General features: G+C 33.0%; 2 protein-coding genes and 1 long non-coding RNA gene across 3 annotated transcripts; 2 read left to right on the top strand and 1 right to left on the bottom strand.

Annotated features, from left to right (window-relative positions):
• The first annotated feature begins 5,251 nt into the window (after positions 1–5,251).
• Positions 5,252–7,397, top strand: LOC134278395 (uncharacterized). Its single transcript, XR_009994435.1, has 2 exons — positions 5,252–5,869; positions 7,173–7,397. It is a non-coding gene; the product is annotated as an uncharacterized LOC134278395 (long non-coding RNA).
• Positions 7,398–13,330: 5,933 nt separating this feature from the next.
• LOC134278401 (uncharacterized) lies at positions 13,331–16,232 on the top strand. Its single transcript, XM_062760713.1, has 5 exons — positions 13,331–13,687; positions 15,302–15,366; positions 15,465–15,611; positions 15,762–15,872; positions 15,976–16,232. Exons 1-5 carry the CDS (start codon positions 13,428–13,430, stop codon positions 16,230–16,232), a joined length of 840 nt encoding a protein of 279 aa, XP_062616697.1. The 5' UTR covers positions 13,331–13,427.
• A 44-nt stretch (positions 16,233–16,276) lies between these two features.
• LOC134278394 (putative nuclease HARBI1) lies at positions 16,277–19,253 on the bottom strand. Its single transcript, XM_062760710.1, has 6 exons — positions 19,243–19,253; positions 17,806–17,918; positions 17,314–17,425; positions 16,995–17,184; positions 16,559–16,766; positions 16,277–16,397 (listed from the first exon to the last, which is right to left on the bottom strand). The coding sequence occupies exons 2-5, from the start codon at positions 17,869–17,871 to the stop codon at positions 16,571–16,573; spliced, it is 564 nt and encodes a 187-aa protein (XP_062616694.1). The 5' UTR covers positions 17,872–17,918; positions 19,243–19,253; the 3' UTR covers positions 16,277–16,397; positions 16,559–16,570.
• Between the last annotated feature and the right edge of the window lie 431 nt (positions 19,254–19,684).

Raw genomic sequence — 19,684 nt, 5'->3', positions numbered from 1 at the left:
ATTTCTTTTACACAGATCAATAATTGATAATTAAAAGTGCAAATTTATTTCTGGTTGATAATAAATTTATCAGTTTAGCGCATAAATTGCCGTTATATGCATATATATTTAGACTTGTTATTGGATTGAGAATTACAGGGGTTACAAGGATTTATTAACCAAGGATATCCTAAGTATAAATGGATATATTGAGTGGAACCAAAATGTTATAATTGCTCCAAACTATACAATAACAATTACTAGACTTGTACATTTCAAGAGAATTTTATTTCTCCGATGTACCCATCTTTTTAAATGCTGAATAAATCTTAATTACACAAATACTTTTTATAAAATTCTTCTATGTGAGAATTAAGAAGCATCAGAGAGTGCAAGTACGTTTGACTTTGTAATTTCGAGTATTTCGAAAAACCGAAAAAGAAAGACCACAGAGAAAGCCAGCAACAGATTTGTAATTCTGTATTGTATGAAAAGAATTCTGTAAGAAAATCTTTTAGAATTGGATTTTTTTTTATAAAAAATAAAGATCTCTATTTGATAAAGTATGACGTTTATATGTAAGTTAAATTTGACTAAATTTTTAATGCAATAAAATTTTGAGTTCGACACATTTGAATGAATGAGACACCTTATCATACCGGGTATTTATTTATTATCATTTTGTAAGGACTGCATCAAATTTCCTGTCGAAACAAGTTAAGCTTAACACTACTTCCAATGAGCGATAAAATTTTGCACCATTATGTCGTGCAAGTATTTTTTTCAAGCGTATTTTTATTATTTGTATCGACCAAAAACACAGAGAGAAATATAATTTTTTTTTTTTATAAATACTATTTCTTTGTTGTGCATTAATCTGAAAATTCAGTACTGTACTCTATAAATTATTTTTAAAAAAGGAAATTATGATTTTTTTTTATGTATATTCAAAAGAATTTATGGAATTTAAAATATCACAATCCGCAATTTTTATGACAAATTATTTTTAAAATTCTTCCTTGTCGCAGATTTTTAAAACCGAAGAAAGGGAAGAAGAGGTAGCGGTTTGTATAAATTTGCAAAAGTCATTTTCCTTGTATCAAAATAATTATCACAATATACAGTGTGTATATAAAATAATATAAAATCACCTTCCTCAATGTTTTAATTGAAGTTTCCAATGAAAAAAATCTTTGTCATTTAACACCAAGGTATTAAAAGTAACGTTTCATTTTATTGTACTAGAAATCTCTTCCTTACAACTCTAATTTAAATGAATAGAGAACGCGGCGCTTCAGAACAGAAAAATTATATATATTTAGTCTACATCTTTGCTTCTAAATTATTTTTTATGATTTTCCTTTTAATTAAAAAAAAAAAAATACTTAAAAAAAACTCTGAACAATACAAACCATATTCTTCGTGCAGAAAATTATTTGCAGGAAATTTTCCACATGTATTGTTTTCATATTTTTCAAATTGAAAACAAGAAAACTTACCTTTCATAATAAGTAAAGAAATCAGAGCAACACATTTGATTTTAAATCTTAACCTTTCAAATGCTAGTGGAACGAAATTTACGAAGAAGTAGACATCAGCTCTTAATGGAATCTTGCGGTTACTCTATACACTCCTTTTTCTAGAACAAATGAATGATGGGTTATAGGAATGCCCGATGTTGATTTGCAGGTCTAATTGTTGACCGAAAGTATAACCTCGAGAAATATGCACCTGGTAAGTATTTTGAATATTAACAGTAATTTATTATTTCGATTTTTGTCAATTTATTTTTTCAAGCAGGGATTTTTATCAAAACGTTATAACCTAAGTCGTAAAGTAAAACAGTTATATTCTTTTTCTCTCAAAGTACTTTGAAGTCAAAGTGTCGAACCCTGTGCGAAGGAATCAAAAACCTATATGTTTTATGTGTTTTTTTCTATCAACTTGTACGACTTCCCGACCACTACGTTTGTGATGAGCAGAAAAAAGACGATGAAGATTGTATTTAATTTAGTAGCTTGTTTCCCAACCTTTGACTCCAGGGAGACATATTTGACTAATTTCACAATTTATTTTTTCCCATTGTACATGAAAAATGGTTCACTTGCTGGAATAGAAGCTGAAAGTGTTGTTAGAGTTTAAGCATAGGCACAATACAGCAAAAGATAGGAGGGGTGCGTGAGTCAGATAACCAAACAAGAGCCAAAGCACACTAAATCAGAAAGAATGTTACTTCATAAATCAAAACTGGTGGACAAAACAACAACACCCATATGTTTTGACAAATTATTGAATTTTGTGGTGGTTTTGCGAGTTTCTAGTGCTATATAAGCATAGAAAGCTTGGATAATTTTACATCTTATAGTATGCAGCGAAAACAGCATATCCTTGCCTAAATTTTTATTAAATAAATTAAAAACAAGTAGATAAATTAAATTTTGCGTTTTATTTTGATAACGAATCGAAAACACTATTTAGATAAGTGTAACAATAAAACATAGTTTCAAAAACGGAAAAAAATTATTCGGAACTTCAAAGGGGGAGAAGCATGCGTCCTCGATACATTTTACAACAAAGACGTTTCCCTCTGTAGTCTGGACAGCTACATGTATACATTGTGTTTCTTTTTCGAGCTCCATGTTACAATGATACATGTATGTTTTGTCACACAAAAATTCACGCATTGTTCCATATACGTGTACATTTACAGTCAGAGAACATTTTCCCCAATTAAAACAAACAAATTAATTAAGATTCTAATCATGAAATACTTTGCCGATAAAGTTTTCAAGTACATGTAGCAACTTTTTTTAATCCATGATATTTGACCATAAACCTTTGAACCTCTTTTGCTCGCATGTAAACAGAAGGTCGTGAAGTGGTAACTAATTTTAATTAAACACTCGAAATGTGCATTATATGTGAGGGTAAAGGTTTTTTTGTGTCGCCTGCATGGGCCATGTTCTACAAAATATCTTACCACCAATATAATAATGGTTTTATTCAAATAACTTTTCTTATCTACATTACTTTGAAAATGGTTTTCATCTTTCTGAATAAAAAACTAAGAAGAAGATATTTTAATTTATGCAAGCAATTTTTAACAGAAACAAGTTTTGAAAGATTTTACAACCGACCAGATGTTTTTGTTTTAGTCGTAAGTTCTTTGTAAAACAGGTCTTGACTCTGCAAGCGATCCTTAGAATCTATCTATCCATCTGTCACACATTATGTCTTGAAAACTGTAAGAGGTATGATTTCGCACATTATACATTTGTACACAGTATTCATTGATTTTTGTAAAACACACCGTGACCCCATAATTTAGCTTTTGACCTACTTTTAAGTAATCTTAAAAGACTACTTACTGTGAAATCACAAATTTTTGTGGGGGTTTAATTGTTGTTTTCGAGGTGTGAAAAGACCTACGAATTCATGTCAACCACGAAATGTAGAATGTGACATACATAACTACTCAGCAATTGTATATTTCCACGAAATCAAATACCCACGAACCAAGAGTTTTTCCTCAAACCACGAAATTTTGACCCCACGAAAATATGTGATTTTACAGTATTTTGTATTTTTGATGGAAAAGTTGAGAGACTTTCGTCACCACCAATTTACCTCTTCCAAATCGTAACCCAGTGCCAAACAATAGATTTGGAAAATCTTACCCAAACAATGGATTGGATTGAATTAAATTTCTTGCCTGTTTCATCCTTTCGCTTTGGATATCCTTTAAACTGTCCATAAAATTGAGAGGTAGGGTATCATAATTATTAGCCAGATTTTATATTATGAGTACTGGTAAGCCGGGTCTCAACATCTTTAGGTGTTCTTCTTTGAATAGCTGATTATCCTTTAGATTTTATTCTATTAATTAATGATGCTGTAAAGTAGGTTACACCTTGAACATAAGTTTTGAGAAGGAAGATTTTCATATAACCTTCAAGAAGTTAAGACGTACTGCCGTTTATAAATAATTAATTACATGTAAAAGAAATTCCCGGCCAATGAGTACAATAAAATCGTGTTATAAATGTCGTGTACTCATTATATGAATTTAAATTTCATTTGTTAAATACAATTATTTTAAAAACGAGATTCAGAAAAGATTTTTTAATGAATTATATTCAGGTGTGGGTTTTTTTGGTCAATTGAGCATGTAAGTTACTGCACATGTACATTTACATACATGTGTTGTTGCACAGGAAATTGAATTGCTGAAAACACTTTCTGGATCTACGTACATATTTAGGCAGCTGACACATGTCACAAGATATTTCCACAAACTAAATTCTCTGGAATTTAAAAAAGAAGCAAAGTTTGTTCGTCAAATAATTATGTGCCCGTTTGGGCAGCTTATGGCGAGGGCTGCAATTTCTCAAATATAGGTTAAAATCCAAAATCAAGTCAAAATTGTTGGTATCCGATGGAAGGTCTCCTCAAAAGGAATATATCTTTGAAGTATGAAAGCCCTAGTACCAATGGCTCAAAAGTTATGGTCAAGGTTAAAGTGTGGATCAAACACTAAATTGGTGGTATTCAAGGGAAGGTCTTATCACATGGAATATATCTCTTAAATATGAAAGCCTTAGCTTTAACGGTTCAAAAGTTATGGGCAAATTCAAGTTTTTTAAAAGTGGACCAAACTCTTAACTCTTCCTGAAAAAAAAACAAACTTTGATTTATTTTTTTTTAACATGCTTCTTTATTTCTGTCGATGATGCAATCTGTGCATTCCTGATTTGATTCGAGATCACATGACCAAAACAATCCCGTCTTTTGACTTCACCGTATGCCAAGGGTTTATGAGGAGAGTAGCATATCAGAAACCCTTGGCTAGCGAAGATATAAAAATATAAATTTTTATATCTTTTTTTATAAAAATTGGAGAGAGAGAGAGAGAGAGTTGTGACATTTAGTGAAAAAATACTAAAGTGTATCAGGGGCTACGAAGGACAACTCTTGCTCTTGAATGGATAATGTCTGCTTCTTAAAAATTGACGGGGGGAAAAGGTTAGACTTAGGAATGACCCATTCTCTAGACAAGTGATTATAGGGACGATGGACCGATGAGGCTAAGTTCAAAATGTTGCACAAAAGACCCTGGTTCGAATGAGATCAGTGCAGTAGTTGTTGGTATCAAAAACATTTAGTAGGTATTAGTTAAAAGGTATGAATTTCACAGCAACAAAAAAAACTGTAGCTTATATCTATCCTAGCAATATCCATGCAAAACTGTATCTGAAAGAAAACTAAGATATACTGATTAACTACTAGTACTTGTATACGTTTACTTGCAAGGTTTGATATTATGCGCTTCGACTGATGGCAGGATATCATGAAAGGCAACTATAGCTACCTATTATTATAACCGAATCTAGATATATGCAAAAAATAATGGGATTATAAAAGAAAATGTCGGACATTTGACCATGAGTACTTTAATGTTCCTCATCAACAAATGTACATGTAACACAAACTCCGCATCCTGCGGAACAGATCAATATTCTGCAGAAGTACAGAATGCCTCTCTAGCATAACGCTGTCTTGATTATTTTGTAAGCAGAATTCGATCTTTCTCTTCATTCTGTTCGGTTTACTTCAATTACAACTATCTATTTCGAATCGAATATAAGTTAGTTATCTCCATACATCTTTAACTTACCTCTGATAGAGAAGTTTGTGTGTATCTCATTCAAGAAAGGAAATATATGGTCTCGGTATTTACTTCACTTTGGACTTTATATGGATGAATTATAATTGCGCAAATAACATGTAAACAAGTGAATCAAAATTGATTCTGAGCGTGTGCCAACATTTCATCATTGGTACTATAAAGATCAGCATCTATGATTCAGGATTGACTCAACTTCTGAATCAGGTGGGTATCGATAGGTTATTGTGGTGACAGTCTCTAAGAGCAAGTATGACAATGTTGGCAAGGGTCCAATTTTTCTGGAATATCATTTGTTTACTTTCAGAATTCTACGCCACTATTACTTGGAAGGTTAAAGGGTTAATATGTCCAATAGAGCGCATAACTGTTGATTAATGTCATTAATCTTTTAATTAAATTTCTGTAATACTAAGGAAATCGGTAAAAGGTGGGGTACCTTTTACTACGAAGTACAGAACTTGAATTATCACTGAATTAAAAAATATCAGTATTAATATTCTTGCCAACACTCCCGCTTTTATGTTACCTGAGTACTTGGTTGATATATTTTTATGTTTTACTCCGTCATTATACGTTCTCTATTAAACTGAGAGCATTACACAAGGACTGAATCGTTGTATCTAGAGGGGGGTCCTGAACCACTGGCATATGTGGCTTACTGGAGCCTCGATATGGACAGAGCCAAAAACATTTAAAAAGTTTTTCACTAAGATCAAGACTGTTGACAAGACTGGATAAAACCAACGTGTCTTTTACACTTAATCTCTGTTAAACTTTTGAAATCCACGATCATGGTATGCTCAAGTATTGAACTAGTAGGCCAGGTACTGGAAATAACACAAGTTGAAAAAAACACTTCTGCACTCTTGAATATTAGGAAGACAAAATGCTAACATGATTAAAATAAGCAATAAGCGTTCTAACAAAATAAAGTATGAAGGCTTGAACTTTTGGTATAGTCGCCATTGAGAGGCAACATGGCCTTATATTGAAATTGCAATTACATTAGTGAACATGCACCTTCTTTCCAAAATTACATGTATAGTAGTCTAGATCTCGTTTAGTGTACGATAGTCAGATAATTTTATTAGATGGGGATCTGAATCCTGGATATAGGAAACTAATGGTCATTATACGCCATGCTTGAAAAATGGGAGGGTTTACAGTCATCGTGATGTCATTCTGTCTTTAATGTTGAAGGGTATCCATCTTTTATCCGCAACTCCTCATATAACACTGATTAAAATTCAATTTCATCACGCCATTGTGCACATCCTATTTTACGTTTTGATCTGACACTCATTTCAAGTCTCTCAGAGCAAAAACATTGATTTTTCCATTAAAATCATAATTATGACGGGTAGGGGTATCATTTAGTGAGCATAGTTGCCATATTGTCTCTAGTTTTTATATCATATATTTTACTTAATATACATGTAGCTAGCTAGTTTTCATTTTCAAGCAAATAATTTACCTACTAATATATCCAATGTCATGTTATTCACAGAGGAACAGGTGCTGTCCACATTAAATTGTTGGAGGAGGGTTGCAAATTTATACCTATTCTCGGCACTCGGGGCAATAGAGGACAACAGCTTGTACACGTATTTGATTCCAAATGGCAGCATAGAGGACCATGTCAACATAACAATATATACGACCAGTGCAATGACAAAAAAATAACTTGTTCATCATGTTATATTAAATGAAATAAATAAATGATTTAGAAACATGGAGCTCTTCAGGATACTTTACTTTTAGTATAGATAATTAAAAAAGTGTGAACCATGCATTGTCAAACACTTTATCTTCGGTTATTAAAGAATATCTAGCACAAAAAGCAGACAGGTCTAACGAAAATCTATAATTATGATGATTACATGATGTCATTTAAAATGCATTGAGGCAAATGTTCAATCCTGACAGTTAACACTCTCTCACTTGAATTTGTTGTTTTGAATAATTTACATAACTTGGCCAATCTATATTTATTATAAAAGTTGGGACATGGTTACTTTACTATAATAATTGTAATTACGAGCCCCTCGAATGTGTACGTGGTGATGAGGTTTGGGAGAATTTATTAAAATATAGACTCGCTTACTCTGAAGGTTAATGAAATAATGGACATTACGTTCCATATATAACAGGCAATTTGTGTGAGATAATTTATATTTTTGCAGAAATGTAACATTTAAAATGCCTTTATATAGTGACCCACTTCTTAATAATGAACGTGTGGATAGAATTAAAGTCGATATTCAAGAGTAACGAGTTTCTGCTGATATTTTTTTCCATTAAGCTAGCTTTTGGTTCTGAAGGGAGATATAAGCTTATCATTGAAAAAAAAGTATTATACAAAAACAAAGATTTTTCTCCGTTTCTTATGCTGGTAATTAATGCGGAGCATGGACTAGCTCTTACTTGTTATGATTCTTAGGGATAAGTTAATGTAGGCACTTGGACGACTCTTGAAAGCTTGCGCAAAAATATAATAAATATATTATAGCTTTAATCAAACAAAATCTTAAGAGTTGTGTTTCCTTCAATAAAGATTGCTGATTTTCAAAGACATTTGTGATTTTTATACGGGATAGATAGCGACGAAGAAACAACAAAAAATCCTTACAATTTTGAAGTACCGGTACTTAAAAAAGAGTTTTAACAATTGATGATAATTTTGACACTATCTATATAATGGCATATTGTCCCCACTTTCACAAATAGGTGTATATGAATTTCAGTATGTCTGTCCATCCGTCTGAATTTCTGTCTTTATAGCACTTTCGTTTCCGCGCGATATCATAAGAAGTATTTGCAATAGAATTTTACACAGCAACTTACTATGCCTATTGATTTTGAGATCCAAAGATCAATGTCATTCTTAGTAGTTCATTTTCGGTTTCTCGTGACATCTTGAGCTTTTGCAGTGAAACTTTATACTTTAACTTCCCATGGCTTAGGAAGGAGACCTATTTATTTTGATGGTCGTAAATTCTTACATTATGACATTCAATTTCGAGCGATATCTTAAGAAGCTTCGTTTTTGTATCTACAATATTGTAACGTGCTGACGATAGACTTTGAATTGCCGGATGTCTGTTATAGTGCAGTTAAGATATTGGAGTTTGAATTTATTTTTTATAATTTAATTTTTCTCTGACGTCAGGAACTATACAAGTACCAAAAACACAAAATGATGAGTCTGCTTCAATTCCACAATTTTATCAAGTATAATAATTCCTTTTTACAAGATATTAAATTAATAGCCTCCTTAAAATAATCATAAGATTCCCTATCCAGAGTTGTCGTTCCTGCTTCGCTCCCTCATACATGTTATACAAGATTCTTTGAAAATTTGTAAATGATTAAGTTGTATTAATTATTGTTTTAATTATATTTCCTATCGGAAAAAATTACTCCGCAAAATAGATCTCTAAAAACTATGAAAATAAGTTGTTTTTAGGGATTATAGATTTAAAATAAATGATGAATTATCATCTTTATCGATAAGTACAATAATTGACTATTTTAATTACGAATCTTCACTGTTTGAATTTTGTACAAGAATTTTGTACAACGAGTGTTGACAGAGGTGGTGTTAGCGTTGCGGAAAACAATTCTGGATAGAGAATGCAAAATAAAATGAAATTAATTCCCTTTTTCCCTACAATTTCCCCCTCCAAAAAGCTCCAGAACTCGAACAAGCCTTAGTCAGAAACTAACCCTGAATATGTGACATAATTTACTTTCACTTATTAATAAATTAATACGATCAGATTCCCAAATTATGGAAACACATGTATGTGATCAATCTAAATCCAATGAAATAGTTCTTTACAATTTCAAGCAGTTTTAACCCAATTAAATTCCAAATGAATAAATAAACTTACATATTCAAAAATAATCTGAACCCCACTTCCTTCTTTACACCCAAAAGTTACAAACTAACTGAAAATTAACGAAAACGTCTCGTGCTACATAGTTCCATAATTAAAACTTGCAAACAAGTAAAATTGTACAATTTAAATACAACTTTTCATTCAACATCTCAGAAATAAATAATAAAAATATTATTTTGTTTACTTACAGTGTAAACGTGATGAAATTCACAACGTATGAATATTAATAGAGGTGAAATCTAAAAACTGCAAATTGACCGGAAGTAAAGGTCAACCAGGAACTACAGAAAATACTAAGTCAACTTTCATCAAATAGTGTGAAAAAGTGGAATTTCGATAATGCATATGTTGCATTTCACCCATGGATGTTTTACCTACAGTATGTGAAAGTAACGTGTGGGTCTCCGAATTCTGTTTGTTGAACAAAAGAGCGAAGAATTTAATAGTAGTACAAATTTATTTTAATTCAGGAATGAATCGAATTCTTGGCCAAATTATTCGATATAACCTGGTTTGGGTCAGTTTACGCTTCATAATCCGCGAAGCGTATTATAAAAAAAGCTTAAACTGACCCAAACCAGGTTATACTCAAATAATTAATTTGGCCAAGAATTAGAGTCATTCCTTATAATTTGATTTTAAAATAATTAAACAAATGTGGATACAAAATTGTGCTGCTTTTTGCCGCTCATTAATACATGTACAACCGTAGTAACGGAAGTGATGTGAAACGAGGGGAGGTAATTATAACTGATACGCAGGCTCTAGTAGCCATGATGTTTGTTTACATGAGGTGAGATTGAGTTATTGATTGAAGTCAAGGGTACATTTATTATACCCCACGCAACAAGTTGCGTGAGCTATAATGTTATTGACCCATCCGTCCGTCAGTCAGAGGTTTTTTTGTCAGCGCAACTCCTCTTAAACCGCTGCACAGAATTTCATCAAACTTTGCAGATATTCAGGACGTGCATATTACCAGGAAATTCCTATTCCTTCATTTTTCCGCACTTTTTAACTTAGATTTTTGGCTGTACATTGAATATAGAGATGAAGAGTTTGTCAGCGCAACTCCTCTTAAACCACTGCACAGAATTTCGTCAAACTTTGCAGTATTTAGGACACAATGTGTAGATGTGCATATGACCAGGAAATTTCGAATCCTTTATTTCTTCCAGGAATTTCCACAATTTTCAACTTAGATTTTGCCATACCTCGAATATAGAGATGAACAGTTTGTCAGCGCAACTCCTCTTAAACCGCAGCACAGAATTTCGTCAAACTTTGCAGATATTTAGGACACAATGTGAAGATGTGTATATTACCAGGAAATTTCGATTCTTTTATGTTTTCCGGGAATTTTCACACTTTTCAACTTAGATTTTTTTTCCATACATTGAAAATAGAGATGAACAGTTTGTCAGCGCAACTCCTCTTAAACCGCTACACAGAATTTCGTCAAACTTAGCAGATATTTAGGACACAATATGTAGATTTGCATATTACCAGGAAATTCTGACTCTTTTATTTCTTCCGGGAATTTTCACACTTTTCAACTTAGATTTTTGGCCATACCTTGAATATAGATGAAAAGTTTGTTAGCACAACTCCTCTTAAACCGCTGCACAGACTTTCGTCAAACTTTGCAGATATTTAGGACACAATGTGTAGATGTGCATATTACCGGGATATTTCAATCCCTTTATTTTTTTTCAGGATTTTCAGCACTTAAAGTTTTGGGGGAGCGTGGGGTATGTGAGCTCTCTTATTAAATCTGGAAATTTCCATGAATCCCGAGGACTGCATGGGTACAGATGATTAAATTGGTTGTCAAGGGGGTGTGTCCTCAAACTTAACCAGATTAAACAGAATAATTTGCTTACCTTTTCGGAAATTAACCAATGAGAGGCTAGAAGGCAAACAAAATTAAATTATTATTAGATAAACTTTTATCCTGCTCCTCCCAAAATTCAGTAAAAATAATTTATATAAAAGATCCTATTAATAGATTATCCCAAATTTTGGTCAGGCATCAGCTTCCATTAATTAAAGTTTAGAATTGACAATTACCCAACAAGACTCCTCAGCCATGGTAGTCTTTAACCTAAGATGAGGAGGAGCAACGCAGGTATGTTGAGGAAGCATATAAATCATTTCTCGGGAAATTTAGACTTTTTAAAGAAAAATACTAAGTTTGATAATTTACCAAAATCGCTGAAAAACGTTAACTATTATTATCTATTACACGAAGATGAAAGAGTGTCAAAAGCAAAGACGTGCACCATCACCACGGCATCACGTGACTTCTATAATTAGCGAAATGTTCCTTAATAAAAAAGCTAGAACAACAATACCCCGGAGTTTGATATTCACGATATTTGATTTTAAACTTTATTTTACGTATCTTTGCACATGTACATGCCGTCATCGCCAAATTCTCTTTACACGACATGATCAATTCCCAAGTTACTTCATGTAAACATATGCAATGACGTTATCGGTGGTAGATTTTAATCAAAATGACAGATACAGCAAAACAAAATAAAAACATTTTATTTTTGTTAATGTTTACACGTTTCATTCTATTTTCTAATGTTTAATTACATCTCTAAATAGAGAGGTTTATTTACACGTCATTAGACGAACTTGTACGGGTGACGTCGTGAATTGTTGTGCTCTTTGACATCATGACCTCGATTCGTGATGTGTACCTACAAGTCTACATGTACAACGTGTAAAACCTATTTGGCACAAACAAGTTTATCAATAAACTACTAAATTTCTTGTTATAATTTATAGATTACAATGAGTGATGAGATAAGATAATCAACTCATCTTACTAGTGAATGTTTACTTCTACAAAAATATGCATACTTTAGAAATATTTTAACTGATACCATGCAGCATGTTTATTTCGTCTTCGGAATCGTGTGATCTAAACACCTACCCTGTCCCTACAAGCATCATTGGGCCTAGTGAACGTGCTTTTTTCCATAATATTGTTTAAAACTCGGTCTAACATCTTTTTATTTCATCCATATTTTTTTTTCTCAATGAATATTTTCTTAAATCTATAAATACAAATTTAACGAAATATACACATATTAGTATAGTCCTAGCTTTTTTAAAGGCCTAACTAATTTTAAAGTCGGGATTAAATAAAGTCGAAACCATGGTTCATTTTTAAAAGTTTAGTAACATTTGCGTTTTTTGTGTAATTTAGATTAGAGTAACCCCCTCCCCCACCAAATCAATCCCCTCCAGTGGGAAAAGGGGGATTGTGTAAGTGAATGGTGGTGTTTGCACTGAAACTTACCCCCCCCCTTTTTTTAAGACATTAATTATAAATCGCATAATCTTTCGTTTTTACAGAATGGCAGTTCAAATTAAAGAAAAAAATGTTTCGTTTCGGAATCAAGGACGATTTAATTCTGTTAACAGAAGTAGTATCTATAAACCCCTTTAATTCGGAAGAAAATGCAACAGCTTAGACGAATGTGGCAGAAAATTAGAAAATGTTATGGATATAATGAAAGACGCGATGGTGGACTGAACAAGATGCAGAAAAAGGACTGTTTTACTTATTTTTTTACTTCAAAAGTGATGACAGGGAGAAATTGTACAACGCAGCTAGGTTAAGGACTGCCAAAGGTAGATCAGGCCCCGCCGTCACCAAAATTCCTCAACCTCAACCTCAATATTCAACTAAAACCCCTTGAGGTTTCCTTAACTGAGGATTTCCTCAATTCACCGTCACCAAACAGACTGAGTATCACCTCAATTGAGGTGATTTTTTTCCCCTCAACTCAGTTGAGTGGTTACATCAATAACATCGCGCACTTTCGCGGAATTTTTACGTAATGATTTTACGCAATAAATATCTGTCGTCTGTGTGTTATTTTGGTATGAAAATGGCTGAGAAAGACATAATTGGGTTGATATCAGGGGGTAAAAGGAAACGGGGGGCTAATTGGACCAGCGAGGAGGAGATAACTTTAATTGAAGAGGTTTTAAAATTCGAACAACAACTATTTGGAAAGATGAAAGGGGCGGGGGTTAAAGGGAAACATGGAAAGGTAAAAGAAGAAACTTGGAAGTCCATCACTGACACACTGAATTTGTGAGTACTGTTATATCAATCTGAATTCACTTACTTTTTGTTTTGACCATGATCAGACGATTCTCGCTGTGATCTCCCTTTGTAGGTGTAAAGACAAATTTCATCCCAGTATATTCCAGTCCTAAATTAATACGGACAATGTTTTCTGTTCGTAACTGTAAATGCCCACAGTTAATCAAAATTCCTCCGTTAATTTAATAAAAACTCATCTTAAACAGCATCACATATGTTGGTTACATCGTTATGTCGTGTGTTATATACCATTTCTGGTCACAAACGACGAAAGCGGGTGGGGGCCCAAATATCGGTACAAACCACTTCAGACCGTGGCTTCAGACATTAATAATATTGGGGATTAAAGAAATTCATTTAAGGAATGACTCTAATTCTTGGCCAAATTATCGAGTATAATATGGTTTGGTCAGTTTACGCTTTATAATCCGCGAAGCGGATTATAAAAAAAGTGTAAACTGACCCAAACCATATTATACTCGATAATCTGGCCAAGAATTAGAGTCATTCCTTATAATTTAATTTTAAAATAATTAAACAACTGGGGATGTAAAATTGTGTTGTTTTTATTAGTTCAAATTTACCGCGCAATAATACAACCGTAGTAACGGAAGTGATGGGAAGCAAGGGGAGGTAAAAACTGATACATAGATATAGCAGCCATGATGCTTGTTTACATGAGGTAAGATCGAGCAACTGTTTGAAGTTAAAGGTACATTCATTAAATCTGGAATTTTTCATGAATCCGAAGGACTGGAAATGAGGGGATTGATGGATACAGATGATTCAGCTGGTTGTCAAGGGGGTGTGTCCCCATACCAAACCAGATTATACAAAATGTTATGCGTTCCTCTTTTGGAAATCAACCAATGAGAGACAAGAATACACACAGAATTAAATTATTTTAAAATCAAAAATCAAGTCCCAAATGGTGGTGGTGGGGGGGGGGGGGTATCGAGGAATAATTTGACTATCCTACAGATTTTTTTTAAAATTATGATACAAGAAAACGAATATTACGGTGGTATATTTAGGACACGCAATTATTTTTTTTTTAAGTACCAGAAAAAAATTATCTTGTGAAAACGACATATTTATCTTGTGAAAACGAGATATTATCTTGTGAAAACGACTTATTATCTTGTGAAAACGACATAACTACCTTGTGAAAACGAGATATTATCTTGTGAAGACGAGATATTATCTTGTGAAAACGACATAATATAATAAGTCGTTTTCACAAGATAATATCTCGTTTTCACAAGATAATATCTCGTTTTCACAAGATAATATCTCGTTTTCACAAGATAATAAGTCGTTTTCACAAGATAATTTTTTTCTGGTATTTAAAAAAAAATTATTGCGTGTCCTAAATATACCACCGTAGAATATAAATGACTACAATATATATATATTTGTTTTAATAAACAAAACAAAAATATAACTATTTAAATAAAAAAATATAATTATGTTTAAGTATATTCTATGTGATTATCCACTATAATATTTAAAAAGAATGTTACACTATTAAAATGAGATGTCAAATTTGTCTAACACAAATTAGAATTTATCAATGTTTTGTTTTTAATTTCATTTATACAGACAATTTAAAAACGACAGAACATCTGACTCCATCTACAAAAAGTATGATAACATCAAACAGAGAGGTAAAATATTATTACTTTTTTTTTTTTTAGAGTTGACCAAAGTATTTTTTTGGAAATATTTATAAATGAGAACTGTTAAAAATCGCCATCAATTGTAGCAAAAGAGAAAATTGATGACATACGCAGGCCCAAGACTGGGGGAGGTCCACCATCAGCGCCCCTCACTCAGGCAGAGGAGGCATTGTACCAGGCGATGGATACTCGACCCAACATCGTTGGCTTAGTGGGAAGCATTGATACCGATGGTAATTTAAACAATGTCACTTATTTAAGAGGTAGAACTTTGCCAGAGTAAAATTCTCCTTCTCTAGTAGAGTTAAGAATTTAAAAAGATGTCATAATTTGGGACCGCGGAAAACTTTAAACATTCAATATACATGTACTTGTAATTATAGAACCAATAACATCTGTCCAAACACAAGAGTTAGCAGCAGTTGTTGAAGGAACCGGTGATGCTTCATCATCAAAGAGCTCCGGTTTAAGTTTATCATTTAGTACAAATTCAGGTAAGATACCTATCATTTTAAAAATATATTAACATTAATCTTTGATAAAATGGTACATACGCAAGTACAGTGTATATATTTGCATTTATATTTTTTGTGGAAGATGTATGGCCTAAGGAAAAGAAGAGGAAGATGGCACCACGAGAGATCTTGGATGATCTAGAGATAAAAAATAGTAAACTTGAAAATGAGAAGCTGACACAACAAATAAACAAGCTTGTTCAAGAACAAAAGAAATTAGCCTTAGAGGAGAAAAAATTGCAAACAGAGATTGAAATGCTTGAGATTAAAAAATCATATTTATTGTGTAAATTAAGCTCTGAATTTCCAGAATTTATCATAAACCCTGTGTGTCAATGACCAACTACTTTTGAGAGGCTCTGAATAGATCACAAACTCTTGAATTGGGATCAGTAAATGTGAAATATTTATTTTTTAAACAATAAATAAACGCATGTACTTCAGTATATCAAATGAAATTCTGAAACATATGTCACTATAAACCGTCAACCACTTGAAAATGACCTGAAATAGACAAAAAAATGTTTATCGGCACAATGATTGTTATATTAATAATCATTTGTCATTGGTTGAATCAATGTATAGTTGTATACATACACGTAAGTTGTGTGATCTTCAGTATTATGAATTAAAAAATATGCAAGTGTTTATGAATATGTGCATACCTACATGTAGCTCTACCCGAAATACGTCTGTGCGATATAGTCTCGCAAGTGACTTCCCTCTGGAGAATTGCACACAACTTGGTGGGCCGTCGGATCAAATGCATCCACTTGCTGGTCCAATCTATCCATCACATCACCAGTTCGAATCCAAAGATTATGAAGGATGACGCAAGCGACAACGTATGCTACTGCCTGTTCAGGGGCCTTTCTGTAAAAAAAAAAATCAAATTAGATTTGAATTTTTACTTAATTACATGTATTTTGATTGTGTTAGTCCCCAAGAGATGGCCGTCAATATTTTAGTTGGAGCCAATATGAAATATTTAGACGGTTTATCTGTTAAAAAAAAATAGAGGGTATTATTTACTGAATATAGCAAAATATCTTTTTTTAGAAGTTGCATGTATTTCATCTAAATAATGCAAAGCTTCTTTACCTCAGAGTTCCTTGAAGACAGGAAAACCTCCGTTTCAGAATACCAAAACTTTGCTCAATAAGAACTCTGGTTCGACACAGAGATGCATTAAATCGTTGGTGAGCGTTTGTCTGCGGGTTGAGGTATGGTATCATTAAATAGCGTCGACAGGGGTATCCAGAATCGCCCAACAAAATGCCATTGTGTTCACCTAAACGTACAAGAGTTTCTTAATTGAATTTCTAGAATAATAACCTTCAACATTTCAAATTTATTTCCCTTCTCCATCGATAAACAAATGGATCAATTTTTCTGGTAAAATATAAATAAAGTTGTTTACCTCTTTCGAATTGTCGACAAAGGAAGGATTCCCGCCAAATCCTGCTATCATGGACACTACCGGGCCAGCTGGCACACACACTCGTGAATTGGAAGTTGGCATCACAAACCATCTATTTGAAATCAAAATGAAACCCTAACTTTTTAAGATGGCTGATAAATTGCATATAATGCTGCAAAGTTAAAGAATTTAAATAAAAATAATATTGATATGCAGTCTCGTAGCATCAGAAGGGGTGTGGGAGGCAACTTTTTGTTGCAGTATAGTCAGATAAATATGATTTAGTAATTAGGAGTTCAAACGACTTTTAAAATAAAATTTCTGCTTATCAAGTCCTTTTTTCAGGGGAATAGATTTTTTCATTGGCTGCCCCTTTCAAAGACGACGCTCATATCACTGATGTTTTGATTAAATAGTCTATAACTTCAACATTGGAAGCATTTGATATGAGATAAAACAACAAGGAAAATAAAGAAGAAATAAAATACTGACCTGTACATTCAAAGAATGGAATCCCTTTCTATTCACAAAATCCGGTTCATTTTCAGTTGGAGCCATAATTCTAATGAATGTTCCATCAACGCATCCCAGTGTGTTCGGGAATCCTGTGTAAATTCATTATACAATGTATAATGTTTAAGTTTTATTTATTGAAGAATCTAACTTACAATGTGTGGTAAAAATAGTACATATATAGATATGACATCCTTTTAAATATACATAGTCATAAGCAGAAGTGGGATCTTGAAAAGGCTAGGGGAGGGGGGGAGCAGTTTGAGGTCGGGGTAGAGGCCCATTGCCATACACAAAAAATGATTTATTAAATCTTTTAAATTGTGAAGGGGGGGGGGGGTAAAATCTCATCACACACACACGCAAAAGACTGAAATAGATAACGAATAATTCAATTTACCGATTCATTACCATATATAATTATTTCATTTTTCATCAAAACACTATAGGTCAGCATGTTGGGATAAAATCATGAAATTGCAAAGTATTGGGGAAATTATAATAAACCATGAAGTAACTGAAGATATAATCAGTGATGGCATAATTTCAGCTGTTCTCAAAATGGAGTACAACTTGCGGGGAAAAAAAATTGTTGTAAACTTTTATTATAGAACAGTATCCTAAATATTGTACAGGGTGTGGTCATGAAAAATATCAAGACCAGTAATTGCTCTCTAGTTTTCATATATATTAAGAATGATTAGAGAGTTTAAACTAAATTATATTGTGAAGATGAAAGACAGTTAAATCCCGTCTTCTCCTACCCTACCCCACCCCCTAAAAAAACAAGAAGAGATGAAATCAATGTTAAGTGAAGTCAATCATTAAAAAAAAACCTCATGAATGTTACATCTGAGTTTAGGGAAATAGATTGTAACAATGCCGGTAAGTGTATCAAGTGTATTTACAAATCTTACATTTGAGTTAAGTGTGTCTTCGTACAAGATTAATTTCAGCATTTAAAGCCAATTCACGTTCAGAGACGGATAAAATTTGCAAGATTTAATAAAATAAAAAAAGATAGGCACATTAGGGGTTCTAATAACAAATCTCAAGTATCCTGTGAAAATTACAAAACAGTGGTCAGAATTTTGAAAGCATTAGTCTCTTAAATTATTTAGGACAATGTTGGGAAACACTTGGGGAATTAACATTATAGGATTATTATTTTGCCATAGTAACTGAAGTGGGGAATGTTGGATACTTCTGACTAAAAAAAATTGAATAAATGCTGATTAAAATGATATATAATGTATATGTAGCTTGTGTTGTCATTTATCTATCTGTCTTTAGATGTGTGACATATATTGTGAAACACCCTGTACATGCACGAAATCGAAAAGAACGAGTTATCCTTCCTACATGTAAGTTTTGAAAGAGAAAGTAGAAAAGAAAACAAAACGACGAACAACATACCGGCAATTTTGATGAACTCCTGCTTCGTTTTCCGCGCTTGTTCGTCTCTGGGGAAAACAATGAATTGTTGTCTAACAGTAAGGATGGCATTAGTGACTGATCTACAGCATCTACCGACAGTTGACTCAGACACATTCATGCTATCACCTATCAGTTTATGATAGGCGCCTGTCGCAAAGAACCTCAGACACACGAAGAGCTGTAAGAGCGGAGGTAAGGCATTGTTTTTTGTACTATCTATCAAAACCCCACCTATCAAGTCCAGTAAATACACGACTGAAGCCTGTCTAAAGCGATACCGGTCAAAAAGTTCATCGTCTGTGTAGGCTTCTAAGGGGTTCAGTCGGTCTCGTATCACCCTTTTTGACGGTCGATTGCGATATCTCCGAAACCTACGTCGTCTACGACGTCTGCCAGCCATGTTAAATTTGCTTGAGGAATT

Source organism: Saccostrea cucullata, unplaced genomic scaffold (assembly GCF_032062105.1).
Source record: "Saccostrea cucullata isolate Sc308-1 unplaced genomic scaffold, CSIRO_AGI_Scuc_v1 ctg1260, whole genome shotgun sequence".
Taxonomy (NCBI): Eukaryota; Metazoa; Mollusca; class Bivalvia; order Ostreida; family Ostreidae; genus Saccostrea; species Saccostrea cuccullata.
Note: the sequence above shows the minus strand (reverse complement) of the source record. Positions and strands in the feature narration are given on the sequence as shown.

Excerpts from the sequence above, each read along its gene's own strand:
- LOC134278394 (XM_062760710.1), bottom strand. The coding sequence starts at position 17,871 with ATGGCTCCAACTGAAAATGAACCGGATTTTGTGAATAGAAAGGGATTC. Across the intron at positions 17,426-17,805 it reads TCCATTCTTTGAATGTACAG|ATGGTTTGTGATGCCAACTT; the intron begins GTCAGTATTTTA and ends GATTTCAAATAG. Across the intron at positions 16,767-16,994 it reads TGTCTTCAAGGAACTCTGAG|AAAGGCCCCTGAACAGGCAG; the intron begins GTAAAGAAGCTT and ends TTTTTTTTACAG.
- LOC134278401 (XM_062760713.1), top strand. The coding sequence starts at position 13,428 with ATGATTTTACGCAATAAATATCTGTCGTCTGTGTGTTATTTTGGTATG. Across the intron at positions 15,367-15,464 it reads TGATAACATCAAACAGAGAG|CAAAAGAGAAAATTGATGAC; the intron begins GTAAAATATTAT and ends CATCAATTGTAG. Across the intron at positions 15,612-15,761 it reads GGGAAGCATTGATACCGATG|AACCAATAACATCTGTCCAA; the intron begins GTAATTTAAACA and ends TTGTAATTATAG.